General features: G+C 40.0%; 1 protein-coding gene across 4 annotated transcripts in view; it reads right to left on the reverse strand.

Moving 5' to 3' along the window:
* Positions 1–1462: 1462 nt before the first annotated feature.
* The window catches only part of LOC138959616 (poly(A)-specific ribonuclease PARN-like), a 35060-nt gene continuing 17806 nt past the window's right edge, over positions 1463–18716 (reverse strand). Inside the window, exons 11-23 of one of the 4 annotated variants that reach the window (XR_011453757.1) lie at positions 18160–18237; positions 17711–17754; positions 17147–17189; positions 16513–16588; positions 15796–15906; positions 14678–14750; positions 13994–14049; positions 13405–13491; positions 11158–11232; positions 9652–9904; positions 7365–7456; positions 6433–6681; positions 1463–6369 (exon numbers count right to left, since the gene is read on the reverse strand). Coding sequence is in view for 3 of the 4 variants with exons in the window: in XM_070331176.1 (XP_070187277.1) it covers positions 6632–6681; positions 7365–7456; positions 9652–9904; positions 11158–11232; positions 13405–13491; positions 13994–14049; positions 14678–14750; positions 15796–15906; positions 16513–16588; positions 17147–17189; positions 17711–17754; positions 18160–18237 (1038 nt within the window). In the remaining variant the exon portion in view is untranslated. Of the gene's footprint in view, positions 6682–7364; positions 7457–9651; positions 9905–11157; positions 11233–13404; positions 13492–13993; positions 14050–14677; positions 14751–15795; positions 15907–16512; positions 16589–17146; positions 17190–17710; positions 17755–18159; positions 18238–18716 lie in introns of all 4 variants that reach the window. The other 3 variants (XM_070331176.1, XM_070331175.1, XM_070331174.1) reach the window with 3 other exon arrangements.

An 18716-nucleotide genomic window follows, 5' to 3' on the forward strand; every position in this document is an offset into this window, starting at 1 on the left:
CAAAGCTCTTTTTATCAATACAGCTTTTTTAATCGCTCGATTTGCATTCAAGTTACATGCTGAAAAGGGAAAGACAGCAAATCCTGCAAATGGCTATAATGATAGTTGTGTCTCTTTTAAGAACTTGAATAGCACGGCACATGTGCGGACTACGCACGGCCAAAGAAAGCTGTCCTTTGTTCCAGATATCTCTAAAGATCCAGCAATCATCAAAGTCTTCATTGCAAAGTGATATGCTTCACTGCGTGGCCTTGGTCCAGTCCAGACGCATCACTTTTTTTCCTTTCAAATACCGGTTCATACCTGCTCAACATTTTGAATCTACCAAGACGTTCCTTTGACAAATTCACAAGCAATACCAATGTCGTGTTTTTTTTCTCTCACCCAATAGCGCCCTAACCCTGTGAACGGGATCCAAATGTTTAGTTAGTGGACGACTGTCGCCTCTTATTTTGTTGAATAAAACCCGACCAAACTCATTCTGACCCCCTGTGTGTGTGTATGTGCCTGCCTTCATGCATATTGTGTATTGCACGCACACACCTGTGAATGTCTGCTCGTGTGTCGAAATGTTTGTGTGTGTATATTTCCGTGTGTCCGGCTGTGAATGTTACTGATTCTCGTCAAGGGCGCGAGTGTGTGTGTTTGTATGTGTGGGTGCGTGTGTACATGCACGCACATGCGTGCAAGTTTAAGTGAGTGTGCATGTGTTGGAAGCACAATCTAAAACATGTGTTTTCACACACCTTTCTTGTTGGTTCAAAGTTCATAATTATCTGGGTGACGATTAAGGTTGAACGTCAATGAAATAATGTCTGTGAACCACTGAAAGTAATTGAATTGGTCAGTTAAAGTTTTAGACAGTTCTTTTTGTCCTGAGGAAAACGGGAAACTTCATAGCAATTTTATCTGAAGTCACATTCTGTTTAAACAAAACCTGTTATCATATATCTGTTAGCTCAACATAGGAGGAAAAAGGGGCACACTTTACGGGATAAACTTCAACACTGCAACCACAGTTAGAAACTGTGATGTGAAAGATGGGGATTTACCAAATGGATAAAAATAGGGTAGCAACTGTGATGTGAAAAATGTGGGGGATTCACCTAAAAGATACAGAGTAGGAGTGGCCGATATACTGGGGTTTAACCCGCCCAGAGTTGCACGCGGTTTCCTGTGTTCTTTGAATTTTGAACTTAAAGGATGCTATTTCTGTTTGAGCAGATTTTGAATGTTATTAATGCTTGGAGAAAAAAAAACATGCTTTGAAAATAGATGCGTATGTCCCAAATATGGACTCCTTTTAGATCTTCCACTCCCTCTCCCCTCCACTCCCAATTGACACACATGCCCGAGCTCATGCAAATTCACACACACACACACACACACACACACACACACACACACGCACACACATACAAATAGAAAGGTCTAGAAATAGACACACACACACAACAGGAAATACTTTGGGAGAAAAGCTATCCGATTTCTTTTATTTAAATCTGCTTTTTGTTGCAGAGAAATATGTTTCTCTCAGCGTGTATCTTTTACAACAATCAAAAACAACAGTCAAAGAAGAAGAAAAAATCACAATGTAATTTTCTTCCATTTTTTTTTCACAGCAAGTCTTTTTCATTATCCTCTCAATAAGACGGAAGTGGCAAATAACTATTATAAACCGGTAATGAAAACACAAACATTTGGGTCCTCTGCTTTGCACTTGAACTAAGCAGCTGATATAATAAAAGCAAACTTGCAATGTAACGGCAAAGAAAAACAAGTCGCGTAAGGCGAAAATACAACATTTAGTCAAGTAGCTGTCGAACTCACAGAATGAAACTGAACGCAATGCAACGCAGCAAGACCGTATACTCGTAGCATCGTCAGTCCACCGCTCACGGCATAGGCAGTGAAATTGACAAGAAAAGTGGGGTAGTAGTTGCGCTGGGAAGGATAGCACGCTTTTCTGTACCTCTCTTCGTTTTAACTTTCTGAGCGTGTTTTTAATCCAAACATATCATATCTATATGTTTTTGGAATCAGGAACCGACAAGGAATAAGATGAAAGTGTTTTTAAATTGATTTTGACAATTTAATTTTGATAATAATTTTTATATATTTAATTTTCAGAGCTTGTTTTTAATCCGAATATAACATATTTATATGTTTTTGGAATCAGCAAATGATGGAGAATAAGATAAACGTAAATTTGGATCGATTTATAAAAAACATATTTTTTTACAATTTTCAGATTTTTAATGACCAAAGTCATCAATTAATTTTTAAGCCACCACGCTGAAATGCAATACCGAAGTCCGGGCTTCGTCGAACATTACCCGACCAAAATTTCAACCAAATTGGTTGAAAAATTAGGGCGTGACAGTGCCGCCTCAACTTTCAGGAAAAGCCGGATATGACGTCATCAAAGACATTTATCAAAAAAATGAAAAAAACGTTCGGGGATTTCATACCCAGGAACTCTCATGTCAAATTTCATAAAGATCGGTCCAGTAGTTTAGTCTGAATCGCTCTACACACACACACACACACACAGACAGACACACACACACATACACCACGACCCTCGTCTCGATTCCCCCCTCTACGTTAAAACATTTAGTCAAAACTTGACTAAATGTAAAAAGAAAAAAAAGCCCGAAGAAAAAAGAACAATTCGCGTAAGGCGAAATTACAACATTTAAGTCAAGCTGTCGAACTCACAGAATGAAACTGAACTCACTGCATTTTTACAGCAAGAGCGTATACTCGTAGCATCGTCAGTCCACCGCTCGTGGCAAAGGCAGTGAAATTGACAAGAAGAGCGGGGTAGTAGTTGCGCTGAGAAGGATAGCACGCTTTTCTTTATCTCTATTCTTTTAAAATTTCTGAGCATGTTTTTAATCCAAACATGTTTTTGGAATCAGGAACCCACAAGGAATAAGATGAAATTGTTTTTAAATCGATTTCGGAAATTTTATTTTAATAATAATTTTTATATTTTTAATTTTCAGAGCTTGTTTTTAATCCGAATATAACATATTTATATGTTTTTGGAATCAGAAAATGATGAAAAATAAGATGAACGTAAATTTGGATCGTTTTAAAACCAAATTATTTTTTTTACAATTTTCAGATTTTTAATGACCAAAGTCATTAATTAATTTTTAAGCCACCAAGCTGAAATGCAATACCGAAGTCCGGCCTTCGTCGAAGATTGCTTGGCCAAAATTTCAATCAATTTGATTGAAAAATGAGGGTGTGACAGTGCCGCCTCAACTTTTACAAAAAGCCGGATATGACGTCATCAAAGGTATTTATCGAAAAAAAGAAAAAACGTCCGGGGATATCATTTGCAGGAACTCTCATATCAAATTTCATAAAGATCGGTCCAGTAGTTTGGTCTGAATCGCTCTACACACACACGCACAGACAGACAGACAGACAGACAGACACACACACATACACCACGACCCTCATCTCGATTCCCCCTCTACGTTAAAACATTTAGTCAAAACTTGACTAAATGTAACATCGAACGCAGAAGAAGAAGAAGAAGAAGACTAAATGTAAAAAAGAGACCAGAAAAAAAATATGTGTGCAGAAAGATGTGGTACATGTACAAATTCTAAAAGAAAAAGAGGTCAAATTCGCACTTAATTTTCAACAAGTCAACAGATTTGTAAATGCTTCTTACAATTTTATCAATACTAGATTCTGTCCTCACAAAAGAGTACAACTGCAAGGTCTGTTCATAATGTATAATAATAGGAAGAAACAAGTCGCGTAAGGCGAAATGACTACATTTAGTCAAGCTGTGGAACTCACAGAATGAAACTGAACGTAGTCCGCCGCTAGTGCAAAAGGCAGTGAAAGTGACGAGCCTGTTTGGCGCGGTAGCGATTGCGCTGTGCTTCATAGCACGCTTTACTGTACCTCTCTTCGTTTTAACTTTCTGAGCGTGTTTTTAATCCAAACATATCATATCTATATGTTTTGGAATCAGGAACCGACAAGGAATAAGATGAAATAGTTTTTAAAACGATTTCGGAAATTTAATTTTGATCATAATTTTTATATTTTTAATTTTGAGAGCTTGTTTTTAATCCAAATATAACATATGTATATGTTTTTGGAATCAGAAAATGACGAAGAATAAGATGAAATTGTTTTTGGATCGTTTAATAAAAAAAAAATTTTAATTACAAATTTCCGATTTTTAATGACCAAACTCACTCATTAGTTTTTAAGCCACCAAGCTGAAAGGCAATACCAAACCCCGGGCTTTGTCGAAGATTGCTTTGCCAAAATTTCAATCAATTTGATTGAAAAATGAGGGTGTGACAGTGCCGCCTCAACTTTTACAAAAAGCCGGATATGACGTCATCAAAGGTATTTATCGAAAAAATGAAAAAAACGTCCGGGGATATCATACCCAGGAACTCTCATGTCAAATTTCATAAAGATCGGCCCAGTAGTTTAGTCTGAATCGCTCTACACACACACACAGACAGACAGACACACATACACCACGACCCTCGTCTCGATTCCCCCCTCTGTTAAAACATTTAGTCAAAACTTGACTAAATAAATGTAAAAAGACCCTAAAAGCCACATGCAAAAAACAAAAACAAAAACAAGCTAAGAAATGTAAAACTGATCTTACATTACACTCATACAAGCTCAACAGACTTAAACAGAGAAAAACATATTTGTATCTCTTTTGTGTTATTCAATCTCCCTCCCTCTCTTCATTCTTATGTTACTACTGAATTAATTAATTAACTTGTCTAACCATAAACAATAAAAAATACTATCTAAGTAAGCTTTTAATTTGATTCCTTAATTGAAAATGATACTTTCTGCCAATAAACAATTACTATTTATGGTTGGAAATTAACAAAATCTTGACATGAAATTATAATACCAAACAGGAAAGCTTTTAGGTTTGCAGCCGTATCAGAGATACGATCACTTTCCACAATTTCTTCGCTTCTAAATGGAGAGCCCAGTTGTCAGAGAGAAATCCTAAGGTAAAGTCTTGAGGTGTACATTGTAATTAATTAACTCATTGTCTCCCAGGTACGGATATATCTGTACCCACACATATGGCTCTATCTGACCAGGTACGGATATATCAGCTCAGACTGTTTATATACTGTTTATAGCTTCAGTCGCTTCCTGTAACGTCGATCTAACGCCTGCATTCCAGCATGTTGATACACAGTTCCTACTATTCTGAGTGACCTGTTGCAGCACAGCTGGTCTTGGCTATAAAAAAAAAAGGTCAACATAGGTGGGGTAAAAAGTGTGAACTGCAATTCCTCTACCGTCCATATTCCATAACTGTCTTGCCTACCGTCCATAGTCAATCAAGTCAAGGTAGCCTAGATGTGTCTTCGCTGAGACATAGTCAACACCTAACACTCTTTACAACACATAACACTATAAACTGTCCTGAAAGGAATCATGGACAGAAACTCTTTTAGTCCTTCGCCTTTTGACACCCACACACAACACCGCCAATTGGTTACAATGAAAACAAACACACGTCCATTTCCAGCCTGTACTTAACCGAAGAACCACTGCACAAGAAAAATCCGGTACATCGGACTATTTTTTTTACAAAATATGCTGACTTTAGTAAAAGTTACTGAACAACATGCAAACATTCTGATTCGTTTTACTTTTCTTCGTTTAACATTTGGATGCAAAGGGGCCCAGCACACCTGTAGGTTAGGTAAGAATTAAACCCAGAAGGTCCAAAATCTACAGAAAGTGGGGAACAGGGATAGCAAAATAATAATAGTAAGTTGATAAACTTGTTCTTGTACATCCCGCAGACTCCAAAACCTGTGAAAGGTTTTCAGCGCATAGCTCAACACTGTGCTGCGCAACTTATGCAGGGTTTTCTGGAACGTATCTTCAGATTTCTTTATCAAGGACATAACAGTAAATTGTACAAACTATAGTACTAGTATCAAATGGTAACTCAATCAATCAATCAATCAATATGAGGCTTATATCGCGCGTATTCCGTGGGTACAGTTCTAAGCGCAGGGATTTTTTTAATTTTTTATTTTTTTTGGTCTCGTGCCTGGCACAATCTGTTGTTCACATGAGCCCTGAAAGTACTAATTATACAAAAGCAAATGCAATGTGGGGACACTTTCAGGTGATCCAATACTAAGTGTCCTCTCGTCAAAGGTACCACTGTACTTATACAAGACTGGCGCATTGCTTCCTGTTTGTACTTAGAAATCAGTCCTAGTAAATCCCAAATGTAAGTCTCCCATGCCTTTTAATACCCTGTTTTGTGAGAACAACCTCTGTCAATGTACCCTCATTTTAAGCCCCCTTATGGCTTTAGACCTGTTTTGTGAGAACAACCTCTGTCAATGTACCCTCATTTTAAGCCTCCTTATGACTTTAGACCTGTTTTGTGAAAACAACCTGTGAAAATGTACCCTCATTTTAAGACTCCTGATGGCTTTAGACCTGTTTATTTCTCTCAAGATGTTTAGGTCTTAAAAGGGGTGTTTCTCAGTTCATGTAACTGCGTTAAACTTTAAGCGTTAAGTTCTAGTTCCAGTGGTGTACCATTAAGGAGACCGCTTGCACACTCTTCACCTCTTCACCAGACTTCAGGTTCTGCAAACATCTTCTGTGGAGTATTGGTAACACCTGCAGTCCAAGAAAGACAAATATTTGGGTATGAGTTGATTTGAGAGAAATGGCAATGTCCCGATTTAGCCCCGTGTGAGGTTCACCTTCACACTGAGTGAATCTTACATGTTCGCTCTTCTTTCAGTGTGTGATGTGACTCACTTCCACAGGGTTAATTCGGGCATACGCCAGAGAAATTTCTCTTTACTTGCTGGCTAGTTTAAGGCAGGTAGGTACATCCAACTTTAGTTAACCTGCTACATGCATGTACAGGCAAGAATGCTTCTCTACACACCAACGAAATTGTGTTTAGCATAACAACTAATCTGAATGAATGACTGGCCCCCAGACCGATCAATCAATTAATTCATGAATCAACTCCTAGATCGACATATCCATCAAAACCTCCTGGGCTTTGTTAATTGCCGTATGCGTCCTTTGAATGACCCGCACACGGTTGCAAGCGAAAGATTTCTAGGAAAAGCTACAAAAGCCAAGAGAAAAAAAGGTGCCAAGAAAAAAAAAGGTGCCAAGAAAATATCACAGAAGTATAAGTGGGCTGGCATAAACTGCCGCATTGATTTCCTGCACTTTTTGAAGTTGCTTTATTTGCCGAATGGAGACCTTGGAACAACTTTGAGAATGTTATCATCTTTCGGAAGAGCTGACCGTACAACAGCGCAGCCAAAAGCATAGTTTACCTCTTCCGTTTGAAGATTTGTCACTGTCACCTTCTGACCTTGGAACTAACTCTGGAATCTCATCTTCTTCCATGGCGGCTAATGGTGCAGCACTGCAGCCAAACATCAGACTTGTTAATCAAATAAACATCAATCAAAACGCAAACAAGTATAACAAAAATGGACTTCAAGTTATCTTATCTTATGAAATCCCCCCTGCTAGGTCGCGAAGCTGCGCGCTCTCCCTACGCTTATTTTGAACTGCACAAAACAAGCGTAGCCGTGTCGTGGCGCAGTACAGTCGTGATGTAGGTTTTTTTTATGGTCCCCGTCACACAGCTCTACGTTTTTACGACGACCATGCCGATCACTCCGATTTGAAAAAGTTATGAAGTCGGGGCTCGCCGTCAAAATCCAGCACATGGCAAATAAAAACAAGAAGGGCAAAGCCCATACGACTCACATGCTTGACCTTGACCTTTACATGACCTTGACCTTCAGGGTCAAGGTCAAATAACTAAACCTAGCAATGACATACACTAAGAACTGCTTTACACATTTTTCCTACCAAAATACATGTGACCTTGGTCAAGGTCATCCAAGGTCATGCAACACAAAGCTGTTAATTCAAGACATAGGAAGTACAATGGTGCTTATTGGCTCTTTCTACCATGAGATATGGTCACTTTTAGTGGTTCACTACCTTATTTTGGTCACATTTCATAAGGGTCAAAGTGACCTTGACCTTGATCATATGTGACCAAATGTGTCTCATGATGAAAGCATAACATGTGCCCCACATAATTTTTAAGTTTGAAACAGTTATCTTCCATAGTTCAGGGTCAAGGTCACTTCAAAATATGTATACAATCCAACTTTGAAGAGCTCCTGTGACCTTGACCTTGAAGCAAGGTAAACCAAACTGGTATCAAAAGATGGGGCTTACATATATATCATATATATTGCCCTATATATCATATATAGGTGAGGTATTGAATCTCAAAAACTTCAGAGAAAATGGGAAAAATGTGAAAAATAGCTGTTTTTTAGACAACATTTATGGCCCCTGCGACCTTGACCTTGAAGCAAGGTCAAGATGCTATGTATGTTTTTTGGGGCCTTGTCATCATACACCATCTTGCCAAATTTGGTACTGATAGACTGAATAGTGTCCAAGAAATATCCAACGTTAAAGCTTTCCGGACGGACGGACGACTCGGGTGAGTACATAGACTCACTTTTGCTTCGCATGTGAGTCAAAAACGACATCACGACTGTACTGCGCCACGACCTGGCTACGCTTGTTTTGTGCAGTTCAAAATAAGCGTAGGGAGAGCGCGCAGCTTCGCGACCTAGCAGATCCTACCCCGACCAAACCACGCTCATGGAGATCCTGCCACGTTTGGCCCACGATTGGCCACGCTCTCCGACACTTTTCCGTCGTAGCAGAAGCGACGTCTATATTATGTGACTGGGGTATTAGTACCATGTTCTGGATTTTGACGGCGATATGCCCCGATTTGATAACTTTTTCAGATTGGCGTGATCGGAATGGTCGTGGTAAGGACGTAGCGCTGTGTGAATGGGCCCTTATAGAGCCTGGCCTATAATATATTTCTCCCTCCTGTTGCTGACTGGAGACCTAGGAACTTCTTCACACATGGGCTGAAACTTCCACGTTCACTCATGTTTATGCACAAGTGGGTTTTTAAGTGTTTGGCCGTTTTTCCCCTGCCATTTAGGCAGCCATATGCCAATTTCAGAGGATGCATGCTTGGTATTTTCTTGTTTCTATAACCCACCGAACTCTGACATGGATTACGGGATCTTTTCTGTGCGTACTTGGTCTTGTACTTGCGTGTACACATGAAGGGGGATAAAGCACTAGCAGGTCTGCACATAAGTTGGGAGATCAGAAAAATCTCCACCCTTAACCCACCAGGTGCGGCAGGGATTGAACACTCAACCTTCCGCTTAGGAGTCTGGCGCCTTACCCACCAGGCCGTTGCGCCCGTCGGAGACTAGACCTTCGCACAATTTTGAGAATTTTATCATCTTTCGGGAGAGCTGACTCTACAACAACACAGCCAAAAGCATAGTTTACCTCTTCCGTCACTGAAATTGTAGGGGTTTAGAGGCACTTTAAATACTTTAATAGCTGCATGCCCGTTTTCTACCCTGGCACTGAGGCAAACATATTTGTTTCAGGGAGCATGAATTAACTCGGTACCATATCACTCATCCCTTTTCCACTCCTCTACGAACCCCATCATTCCTCACAAAATCCCTCCACCCCAGAACAACTCACTCTTTATTAGCAGAGCGCTGTTTCTTGCTAGCCGACTCATTAGAGTCAGAATCATCATCATCAGCAGCAGGGTCGGCAGCAGATCTCTTGAGGCCAGTGAGGAGTGGTGTTGGTGTGGAGACAGGAACAAAGGACGACGCTTTTTCTGGCACTGGTGGTGGCATTAAAGATGATGCTACTCCAGCCTTGCTTTTGTAGACGTTGTACGGAACCAGCTGGTACTGAGACTGTGTCATTGCCAGAGTTTTTAACACTGAAATTGAACACACACACACAGTCATAAAATCTTTCAAAAATACCTATATACTTGAGGTGTAGGAGGAAAGAAAAATGGGAGGGGGTTGGGGGGGGGGGGGGGTGGGTTGGAAGGGGTTGGGGACATATATGCATACTAGGTGTATTTTAAAACAATCATGCTGATAAGTAACAAATAATCTGGAATATATATATGCAGGGTTCCACATCACGTAGAATTAAGGGTATAATACCCTTTGACCCTCCAAATCACGTACGAGATGCTCTCTGAAGAGGTATAAATACGTAACTGTTTTCTTCCAAAGAGGTAAAAAAAGTACGAGTCAAACGCTGAAAGGGTATAGCCTTTGCTAGTTTACAAGCAACAGCACGCAGGCCGCCTGCTCTACTGAGACCACTAAAGTACACGCCGTGTTCGTGCCACTCCTCTGTTGACACTGACACGCCGTGAAGCAGAGGTTGCCTCCCTTGTCCTCAAACTGCGCGATATCTTTAAACTGATCATCTCGATGGCACTGTTCGCTTTAGCCTATCCTCAAAATGGCAAAGGTGATAACTACCAGACAGGCAATCATATGGGGAAAAAAATGACATTTTATGGATACACCGATTGTCACTCATACCCTGTGAAAAATCTGGAAGGGGTATAAAAACCCTTTACTTTTTTCCTGAAAGGGTATGAATACCCTTGACTTTTGGGGTTGTGTGGAACCCTGTATATATATATATATATGTGTGTGTGTGTGTGTGTGTGTGTGTGTGTGTGTGTGTGTGTGTGTGTGTGCGTGTGTGTGTGTGTGTGTGCATGCTTGTGTTCATGTGCATGCTTGTGTTCATGTGCATATAAATGTCCATTATTATTATTATTATTATTATTATTACTATTATTATTCATGTGCACTTGCGTTCGTTTCATCCCATCCCCTCTTTTCTTGCGCATTACAACATCTTTCCAAGTAGTGGAAAATCAAACACTCGAGTACAATTCATGCGGAAGTATCTAACACAGTATTCTTTCTATGACCTTGCTGATATGTCCCCTTATCATTTTTCAATGAAAGGTACAGTGGGACCTGCCATGAAAGGACGCCCTTGGGACCAGTTAAAAGTGTCCCTACATTACAGGTGGCCTGTCATGACAGGTATACTTTGGTCATGATAATAGACATGGGGACTCCAGAAGGTGTCCTTTCATGGGAGGTGTCTCACATTGCAGGTACCACTATATAACTAACGGTATTCTTGACTTACCAACAGCTGCATTGTCTTTCTTGAACAGCGACACGAAAGCAGAGGAGTCATTCAGCCAGGAAATGTGAATGCTGCCTGCAGGTGATAAAGCACAGAAAACTACATCAATAACTGAGCAAAGTATCTCCTCAGGCTCACCCCCTGAAAACCGTGATTCCCCTTATCTAAGGCATTACAAAATCTGGGATAATCAGGTCTGCATTGGTAGCACCTGCAGTCCAAGAAAGACAAATATTTGGGCATGAGTCTTAAAAAGCACCAATCTTAAAATGATGGTAAATTTACCAATGTTATAATCAAAAAGTCTGGAAAACAAGGGTCTTAAAGAGGGGACAGTCTAAAAATGGAAAAGTCTTAAAAAGAGGGGTACCATGACATTGTAGCATAATGTTGGTTACAGCAGCAAGGCATCATTTAAGTCACTCCTTGGAAGCACAGAAGTACAACAGTCTAAGACTACTAGATGGGACAAGGGAAGTAATTGAAACAAAACTGAGGGATAGCAAAAGACAGCAAAGAGAGAGTGAGAGGCAAATTAAACTCATATTCCACAAGCTGTAAGTTTGTAATTTTTTCTAGTGTGTGCACTTGAATTTTGAATCTCTCCACTACTGGGGAGGAGGGGCTTCCAAAATGAGGCAGGGGTACAGGGGCTGACAAGGTGGGGTCTGGGGGGCCTTTGTTTGTTTGTTTGTTTGTTTGTTTGCTTAACGCCCAGCCGACCACGAAGGGCCAGATCAGGGCGGTGCTGCTTTGACATATAACGTGCGCCACACACAAGACAGAAGTCGCAGCACAGGCTTCATGTCCCACCCAGTCACATTATTCTGACACCGGACCAACCAGTCCTAGCACTAACCCCATAATGCCAGACGGAGCAGCCACCAGATTGCCAATTGTAAAGTCTTAGGTATGACCCGGCCGGGGTTCGAACCCACGACCTCCCGATCACGGGGCGGACGCCTTACCACTAGGCCAACACTGCCGATCTGGGGGGCCTCATCTCCCGGTTGCTTTTAAAATCAAGCATTATAAAGGGATGTTATGGGTCTCTCCTTGAGAAAAAAGGGATGTTTTGGGTCTCTCCTTGAGAAAAAAAGGTACATTTGCCAGGTAAAGGGGGAGGGGAGGGGGGCTTCTACTCCAGAACCCAGGAAACTACCCTTAGATCCAGCCCTGGTGTGAGTGTGTATGTGTGTGTAGTTGTGTGTGTGTGTGCGTGTGTGCGTGAGTGTGAGTGTGAGTGTGAGTGTGAGTGTGAGTGTGAGTGTGAGTGTGAGTGTGTGTGTGTGTGTGTGTGTGTGTGTGTGTGTTTGCCATGCTACATTATACGTTAATTGGATCTGTGATCCAAACATGGCTTTTGGTCAATCGAGATGGAAGTTTATTCCACAAGCCCGTAGGGCGAGTGGAATAAACTGCCATCGAGATTGACCAAAAGGCATGTTTGGATCACAGATCCAATTAACATATATATCTCGACATTCACTGGTCTTTGGGTTTTTGTTTTCAAAGAAGAAAGAAACTTGCTTGAACACGGACCACTTCTCCGAGCAAAATCAACAAACCTAATCACTCGCATTCCACCTCAAGGTCTCGGCCAACCAAGACTATGTCATACTCGTAGCAAAGCCGCCGAATGGTACCGTAAACCAAGAATAGTGACGTAAGAGAATAGAACGTCGTCTTTTGATTTGGAACGTGACGTGTTTCAGAACTTCTTCTGGACAACTCGGATGGTCTTCTGCGTAGTGGTTGGCACGAGATTCTTTTTCTTCTTCGACAGTTCATCCTCCGATACTGTAGCAAAACGTTTCATCTTTTTTCACTTTCGAGTATGCGGATGACTGAACTTGACCGCTAAAAAGTAGTCCTTTCGGAATCATTACGCCGAGTCTGAACATGAGGTCTGAACATTGCTTTTAGGCAGGATCTAGGTGATAGCGAGGCTGTTCTTATCTCTGTGTACAGTCGAGAGAGAGAGAAATACATGTCGAGACATAGTACATTGCTGTGAGCTTATGTAAGAAGGGGTGATTAATAAGTGTTCATCATTATTTATTTTTATTATAATTTAAACAAAATAGCCAGCCTGGTACGTGTCCAAATTTAAAAGATGGCCTTGTTCTATTTAAAGGCCCAGGAGGATGCATGCATGTATTTTACAAAAGGGTTTACATGGGAAGGACATTACCGTTAACCAACCAGGACAGAGAAAGAAAAATATGCACAGCTCAGAGCTCTCACCATAAGGAGCAAACAAGTTGTTGATGTCTGCAGATTTCCACTCCCTGGGAAACGACAGGTGAAACACATGATCCCTGTTGGGTTCCACTGCAACAATGAGAAAGCTCCAATCAAAACAACATAGCAACACTGTAATGGCAATAACATCTGAGCCAAGTCTGTCTGATGCAGACATCAAGGTGTCAGGTCATGTGTCTGTGTCTCTTGGAAGCATAGCCACCAACCAGATTTTATACGTATCTCAACACAATTAAGCTGCTCCCCTCTCTCAAATTCATGATCTTTTAAAATCCAGGTGACACTCTACATCAGGACAAAGCTCAGTCAGTCACAAACAAATCTTAGCTATCTGAATGATTCAAGCTTTGTTTGCATTTTCTTTTTTTGTTGTTATTCTTTTTAACCCCCATTTTTCTCTTTAGTCCCCAACCCAAAGCACAAAATAGACTGGCAAGTGATAGTTTTTTTTCCCATCAGTTTCAAAGTGCATTGCACCGAACATGGCACAAGGCCCTTGATCAACCATACTTGACCAACATAGAACACACACCTAAAGTATACACTGATGTGAAGAAGTAATTGTACTCACGGTCTGGTCCGCCCAGATTCAGGTATGGAATGTCAGCTATCCTCATCAAGAACAACCTGCACATGCACAACAGTAATAAAAGTTATTCCATTGGAATCGGTGTATGACTGCCTGAATGGCAGGGGAAAAAACATCCATACACCTAAAAGCAAACTCGTTCCTACAAGTGTACATGGGAGTTGCAGTCCATGAACGCAGAAGAAAAAGTTGAAGGTTGTTTACTGTTAATGATCTACTTCACAGCATGAGATAAATGTTGTGGATAAACATCAGCATGTATGTGTTTGTGGGGAGAACCGCTGCTGTCAGGAAATGATGCTTCAGTTTCCGTGTAAACCATTTGGTTAATAACTACAGATCTTTCCAAACTTTTACATGGGGTAACAGTATCCTTCAACGAGGACAAACATGTATACCGTACATCCACAGGCAAAATGTGGAAGAATGCAAAACAAAATGGTGCAGCCTGGTGAATCCTGAGACAGTTCTTTATGCTAAATGTATCCATTTACTATTACTCTTTCAAATGAGAAACTGTGGCACTTGAAAAAACGTGCCAATTTGACTATTATGCCAGAACTTTCAGAAATCACTCAATCATCGGGAAAATTGGACCTGGAAATAAATTCCAGAATTGGCGTGTAAATTTTAGGGTCTGAACAGAAAAACCCCAAAAAAACTCACTTGTTCATGAATGGTTTGAGCACTGCTTCTGTTGGCGCTACTGCCGGTTTGGGATCTGGCTTCTTGTAATTACCTGGATAAACCACAACATGAATGTCAGTAATAAATAGATGGTTACATCACAGCATTAACATTTAAACACAAATATATCTCAAGACAAGAAGGGCAAAGCCCATACGACTCACATGCTTTACACATTTTTCCTACCAAAATACATGTGACCTTGACCCAAGGTCAAGGTCATCCAAGGTCATGCAACAAAAAGCTGTTAATTCAAGACATAGGAAGTACAATGGTGCTTATTGGCTCTTTCTACCATGAGATATGGTCACTTTTAGTGGTTCACTACCTTATTTTGGTCACATTTCATAAGGGTCAAAGTGACCTTGACCTTGATCATATGTGACCAAATGTGTCTCATGATGAAAGCATAACATGTGCCCCACATAATTTTTAAGTTTGAAACAGTTATCTTCCATAGTTCAGGGTCAAGGTCACTTCAAAATATGTATACAATCCAACTTTGAAGAGCTCCTGTGACCTTGACCTTGAAGCAAGGTAAACCAAACTGGTATCAAAAGATGGGGCTTACTTTGCCCTATATATCATATATAGGTGAGGTATTGAATCTCAAAAACTTCAGAGAAAATGGGAAAATGTGAAAAATAGCTGTTTTTTAGGCAACATTTATGGCCCCTGCGACCTTGACCTTGAAGCAAGGTCAAGATGCTATGTATGTTTTTTGGGGCCTTGTCATCATACACCATCTTGCCAAATTTGGTACTGATAGACTGAATAGTGTCCAAGAAATATCCAACGTTAAAGTTTTCCGGACGGACGGACGGACGGACGACTCGGGTGAGTACATAGACTCACTTTTGCTTCGCATGTGAGTCAAAAAATCTATTCTCTCATTCTGTTACTCCTAATAATTTAAATAAATAACACCTATAACATCATAAACTATGTCCATGCAAACACACGAGTTAACGGCAGAAAGAAATATATAATATATACATCCACACTTTTGAATAAGAGACAAAAGTACACATACCCACACATGGATTAAAGACAGAAACAAATAAATAATAAAAAGCAAACATGAAGGCATTAATTACCTATGTAGTTTGTCATGGTGGCAAACATGCACCCTGTGACGTAGGCATCGTAACCAGCTTCATGATACTTGTCTGTAGCGTTCTGATAGTCACTGAACCCTTCCATCAACTCTGTCAACAAACAAACAAACAACAGTATATTAGCTTAATATCTCAGATCAAATCCTGATATAAAAGGTACAAGTATTAAAATATTGGTCAGGAATGAAATGGGTAACCAGTCATTGATACCAGTTGACAGTTTTTGTGTGTGGCAAATAACGCCATGAGTGTGTTTTCAATTTAGTTTGACTGGTTGGTGTAACAGAGTAAGAGCCAAGATTGGTACTTGCAAATAAATAATCATTAGGAATATGAGTGTGGCACAACCACTGCATATAACAATCGGGGCTCAGTGTCTATTTTCATTGGATGTCAAGAACTTGCATCAAATAAACTGAAGAAATAAAGGTATATTTGCCAGTTTTGTTGTTTGCGTAAAAAAATCCTGAAATTCAAACCACAAAACTTGGCTTTTGTATTGCTCTGTTTTTTTAAATTTGTTTTGGTTACTCATTGGTTCTAATCATCAGAAGCAGACCGACACGCTTACAAATGCAATGGACATATACATAAACACTACAGCAGTAGCTGATCAGCTTTCATTTCAAATGCCTTCTGCGACGATTACAGAATAACTAAAAATGTATGCCTATAAAATGTCATCAATGTACTTACCCACTTTTGCAGGTGTGAATGGACCTTTCTCTAAAGTTTCTTGCAAATTCCCAAGAGCTGTGTTGGGTATAACGTCCTGCAAAAGAATTCAATCATCGAAAAAGGCAATGAGGATATACAGGGAGACAATGACACAGTAAAACAGACATTCAAATCCAAACATCCTTCAGCCAAAGGGAGGTGTGTAAGCATGTAAGAATTTTGTGTCATTGTTAATTCAATTAGTGTACTCACATACTTTACGAACAGTTGTAATTACATGCAGATGTATAAGTGCATGCATGTGTGCTTGTATGTGTGCACACATTTCTGCATGCATGATTGTGTCAATAAAATGATACCTCTTTAAACTCATTGTCTCCCAGGTACGGGTATATCCGTACCCATTCATATGGCTCTATCTGACCAGGTACGGATATATCTGCTCAGACTGTTAGCTTCAGTCGCTTCCTGTAACGTCCATCTAACGCCTGCATTCCAGCGTGTTGATACACAGTTTCTACAGTTACTACAATTCTGAGTGACCTGCTGCAGCACAGCTGGTCTCGGCTAAAAAAAAAACGTGGTGAACATAGGTGGGGTAGAAAGTGTTAAGTGGTAACTTTTTAAGCACAGCAATAATATTGATACTCACCCTCAGTGGATGTGTGCTTGCCATGAACTTCGTGTCTATCAACCTAGCAAACAATAAGACAATTATTACAAAATCAAAAAGTCGTATTATATGTTGTGGCTGAATCTATAGATTAATCTAAATGCATGAATCATGTATGAAACTATGATTCAGCCACAAACTTGTTCAAGACATGGGAAAGAAGAAGACAACATTATTGTGCTTCACACACACACACACACACACACACACACACACACACACACACACACACACACACACACACACACACACACACACACACACACACACACACACACACACACATGTAACAATTTCTGCATGCTAATCTATGAACTGGTAACAAAACAGAAGAATTCGGGCATACATATACCTCATTAAATACTGACAATTCTCTGTTGTTAACATTTTTATTCTCTAGAAGTTTAGTGTAATGAATATATTTGCACATAACTGCATGCCATGCTGATTCGACATAAACCGTGCAAGCAAGTGTAACTGTCAGCCACTGTTTCTGTCAGCTGAAACAACAGCAGCAAGAAAAGAAGAACAAATCTGACATACCTGGGTAAACAACACTTGACCATTGATTTGAATTCCTCAAGATCCTTGAAAAAGAGAAAAACAAATATTTGAATCAGTAAACAAACAAGGTTAGGAACAAATAGCAAAATTACATGAAAAGAACATCACATTCCAATCCAAGTTTTGCAGGGATATATTAGTTGGTACATGTAAGCAGATAAATTAGCATTTCAATTACCTTTATTTCAATACTCTTAATGAATAAAAAAAAAAGTCAGTATACAAACAAACAAACAAGTGTTTGCAAGTACTTGTAAGTGTCCCTATCAGCGGCAAAAACTACACCCACTTGACACTTTTGCTTTTCTTTTCCCAAGATAAAAATGCTACTTATATTTCTGTACAAAAAGATTTTCATAACTTCCAAAATAATATCCTGATTTATGCATCAGTTGTTGGTTCACAAGGAAACAAATACAGGTGCATACCGCAGGCAAAGGGCAAAGGAAGTCGTTCAGCATGTGCATCACATCAAGAATCATGTTGTGGCCAATCACTAGCTTGCCCTGCAAAACCACAGCCAGCAATCATGAATTTCAAACAACCATTCAAAACAAACAAACAAAGACTCACAAATTCGTAAACTCACAGCTAACACACATCTTAAGATACTGGATGGCCAAAAGTACAACGGTCAGTGATTTTTCTAAGGTGTAATTTCGGCATAAAAGCGATCGCAGACTGACAGCCCACTTTGTCAACATCACGGGCCAACGAATTTCGACACAACCATTATCGAGCGATGAAGAAGAAGAAGAAGGCATAAAAGCATACAGTTACAAGTATTTTCAGAAATGCATAAAGCTGGCACCATGGTGCTGATCAACATGTTCAACTGATTTAATTCTAAGCAACTTTGATTCTTAGACTGATTCAAACACAGATGACAACTGTTTGTTGGCTTTTGCTCCCTTGCACACGCTTTAGGATTTAAAATTTTCAGTACTAACAGGTACACCAAAGTGATTTTTGAAGTTAGGATATT

This window comes from Littorina saxatilis, linkage group LG2 (assembly GCF_037325665.1).
Source record: "Littorina saxatilis isolate snail1 linkage group LG2, US_GU_Lsax_2.0, whole genome shotgun sequence".
In the NCBI taxonomy this organism is placed as follows: Eukaryota; Metazoa; Mollusca; class Gastropoda; order Littorinimorpha; family Littorinidae; genus Littorina; species Littorina saxatilis.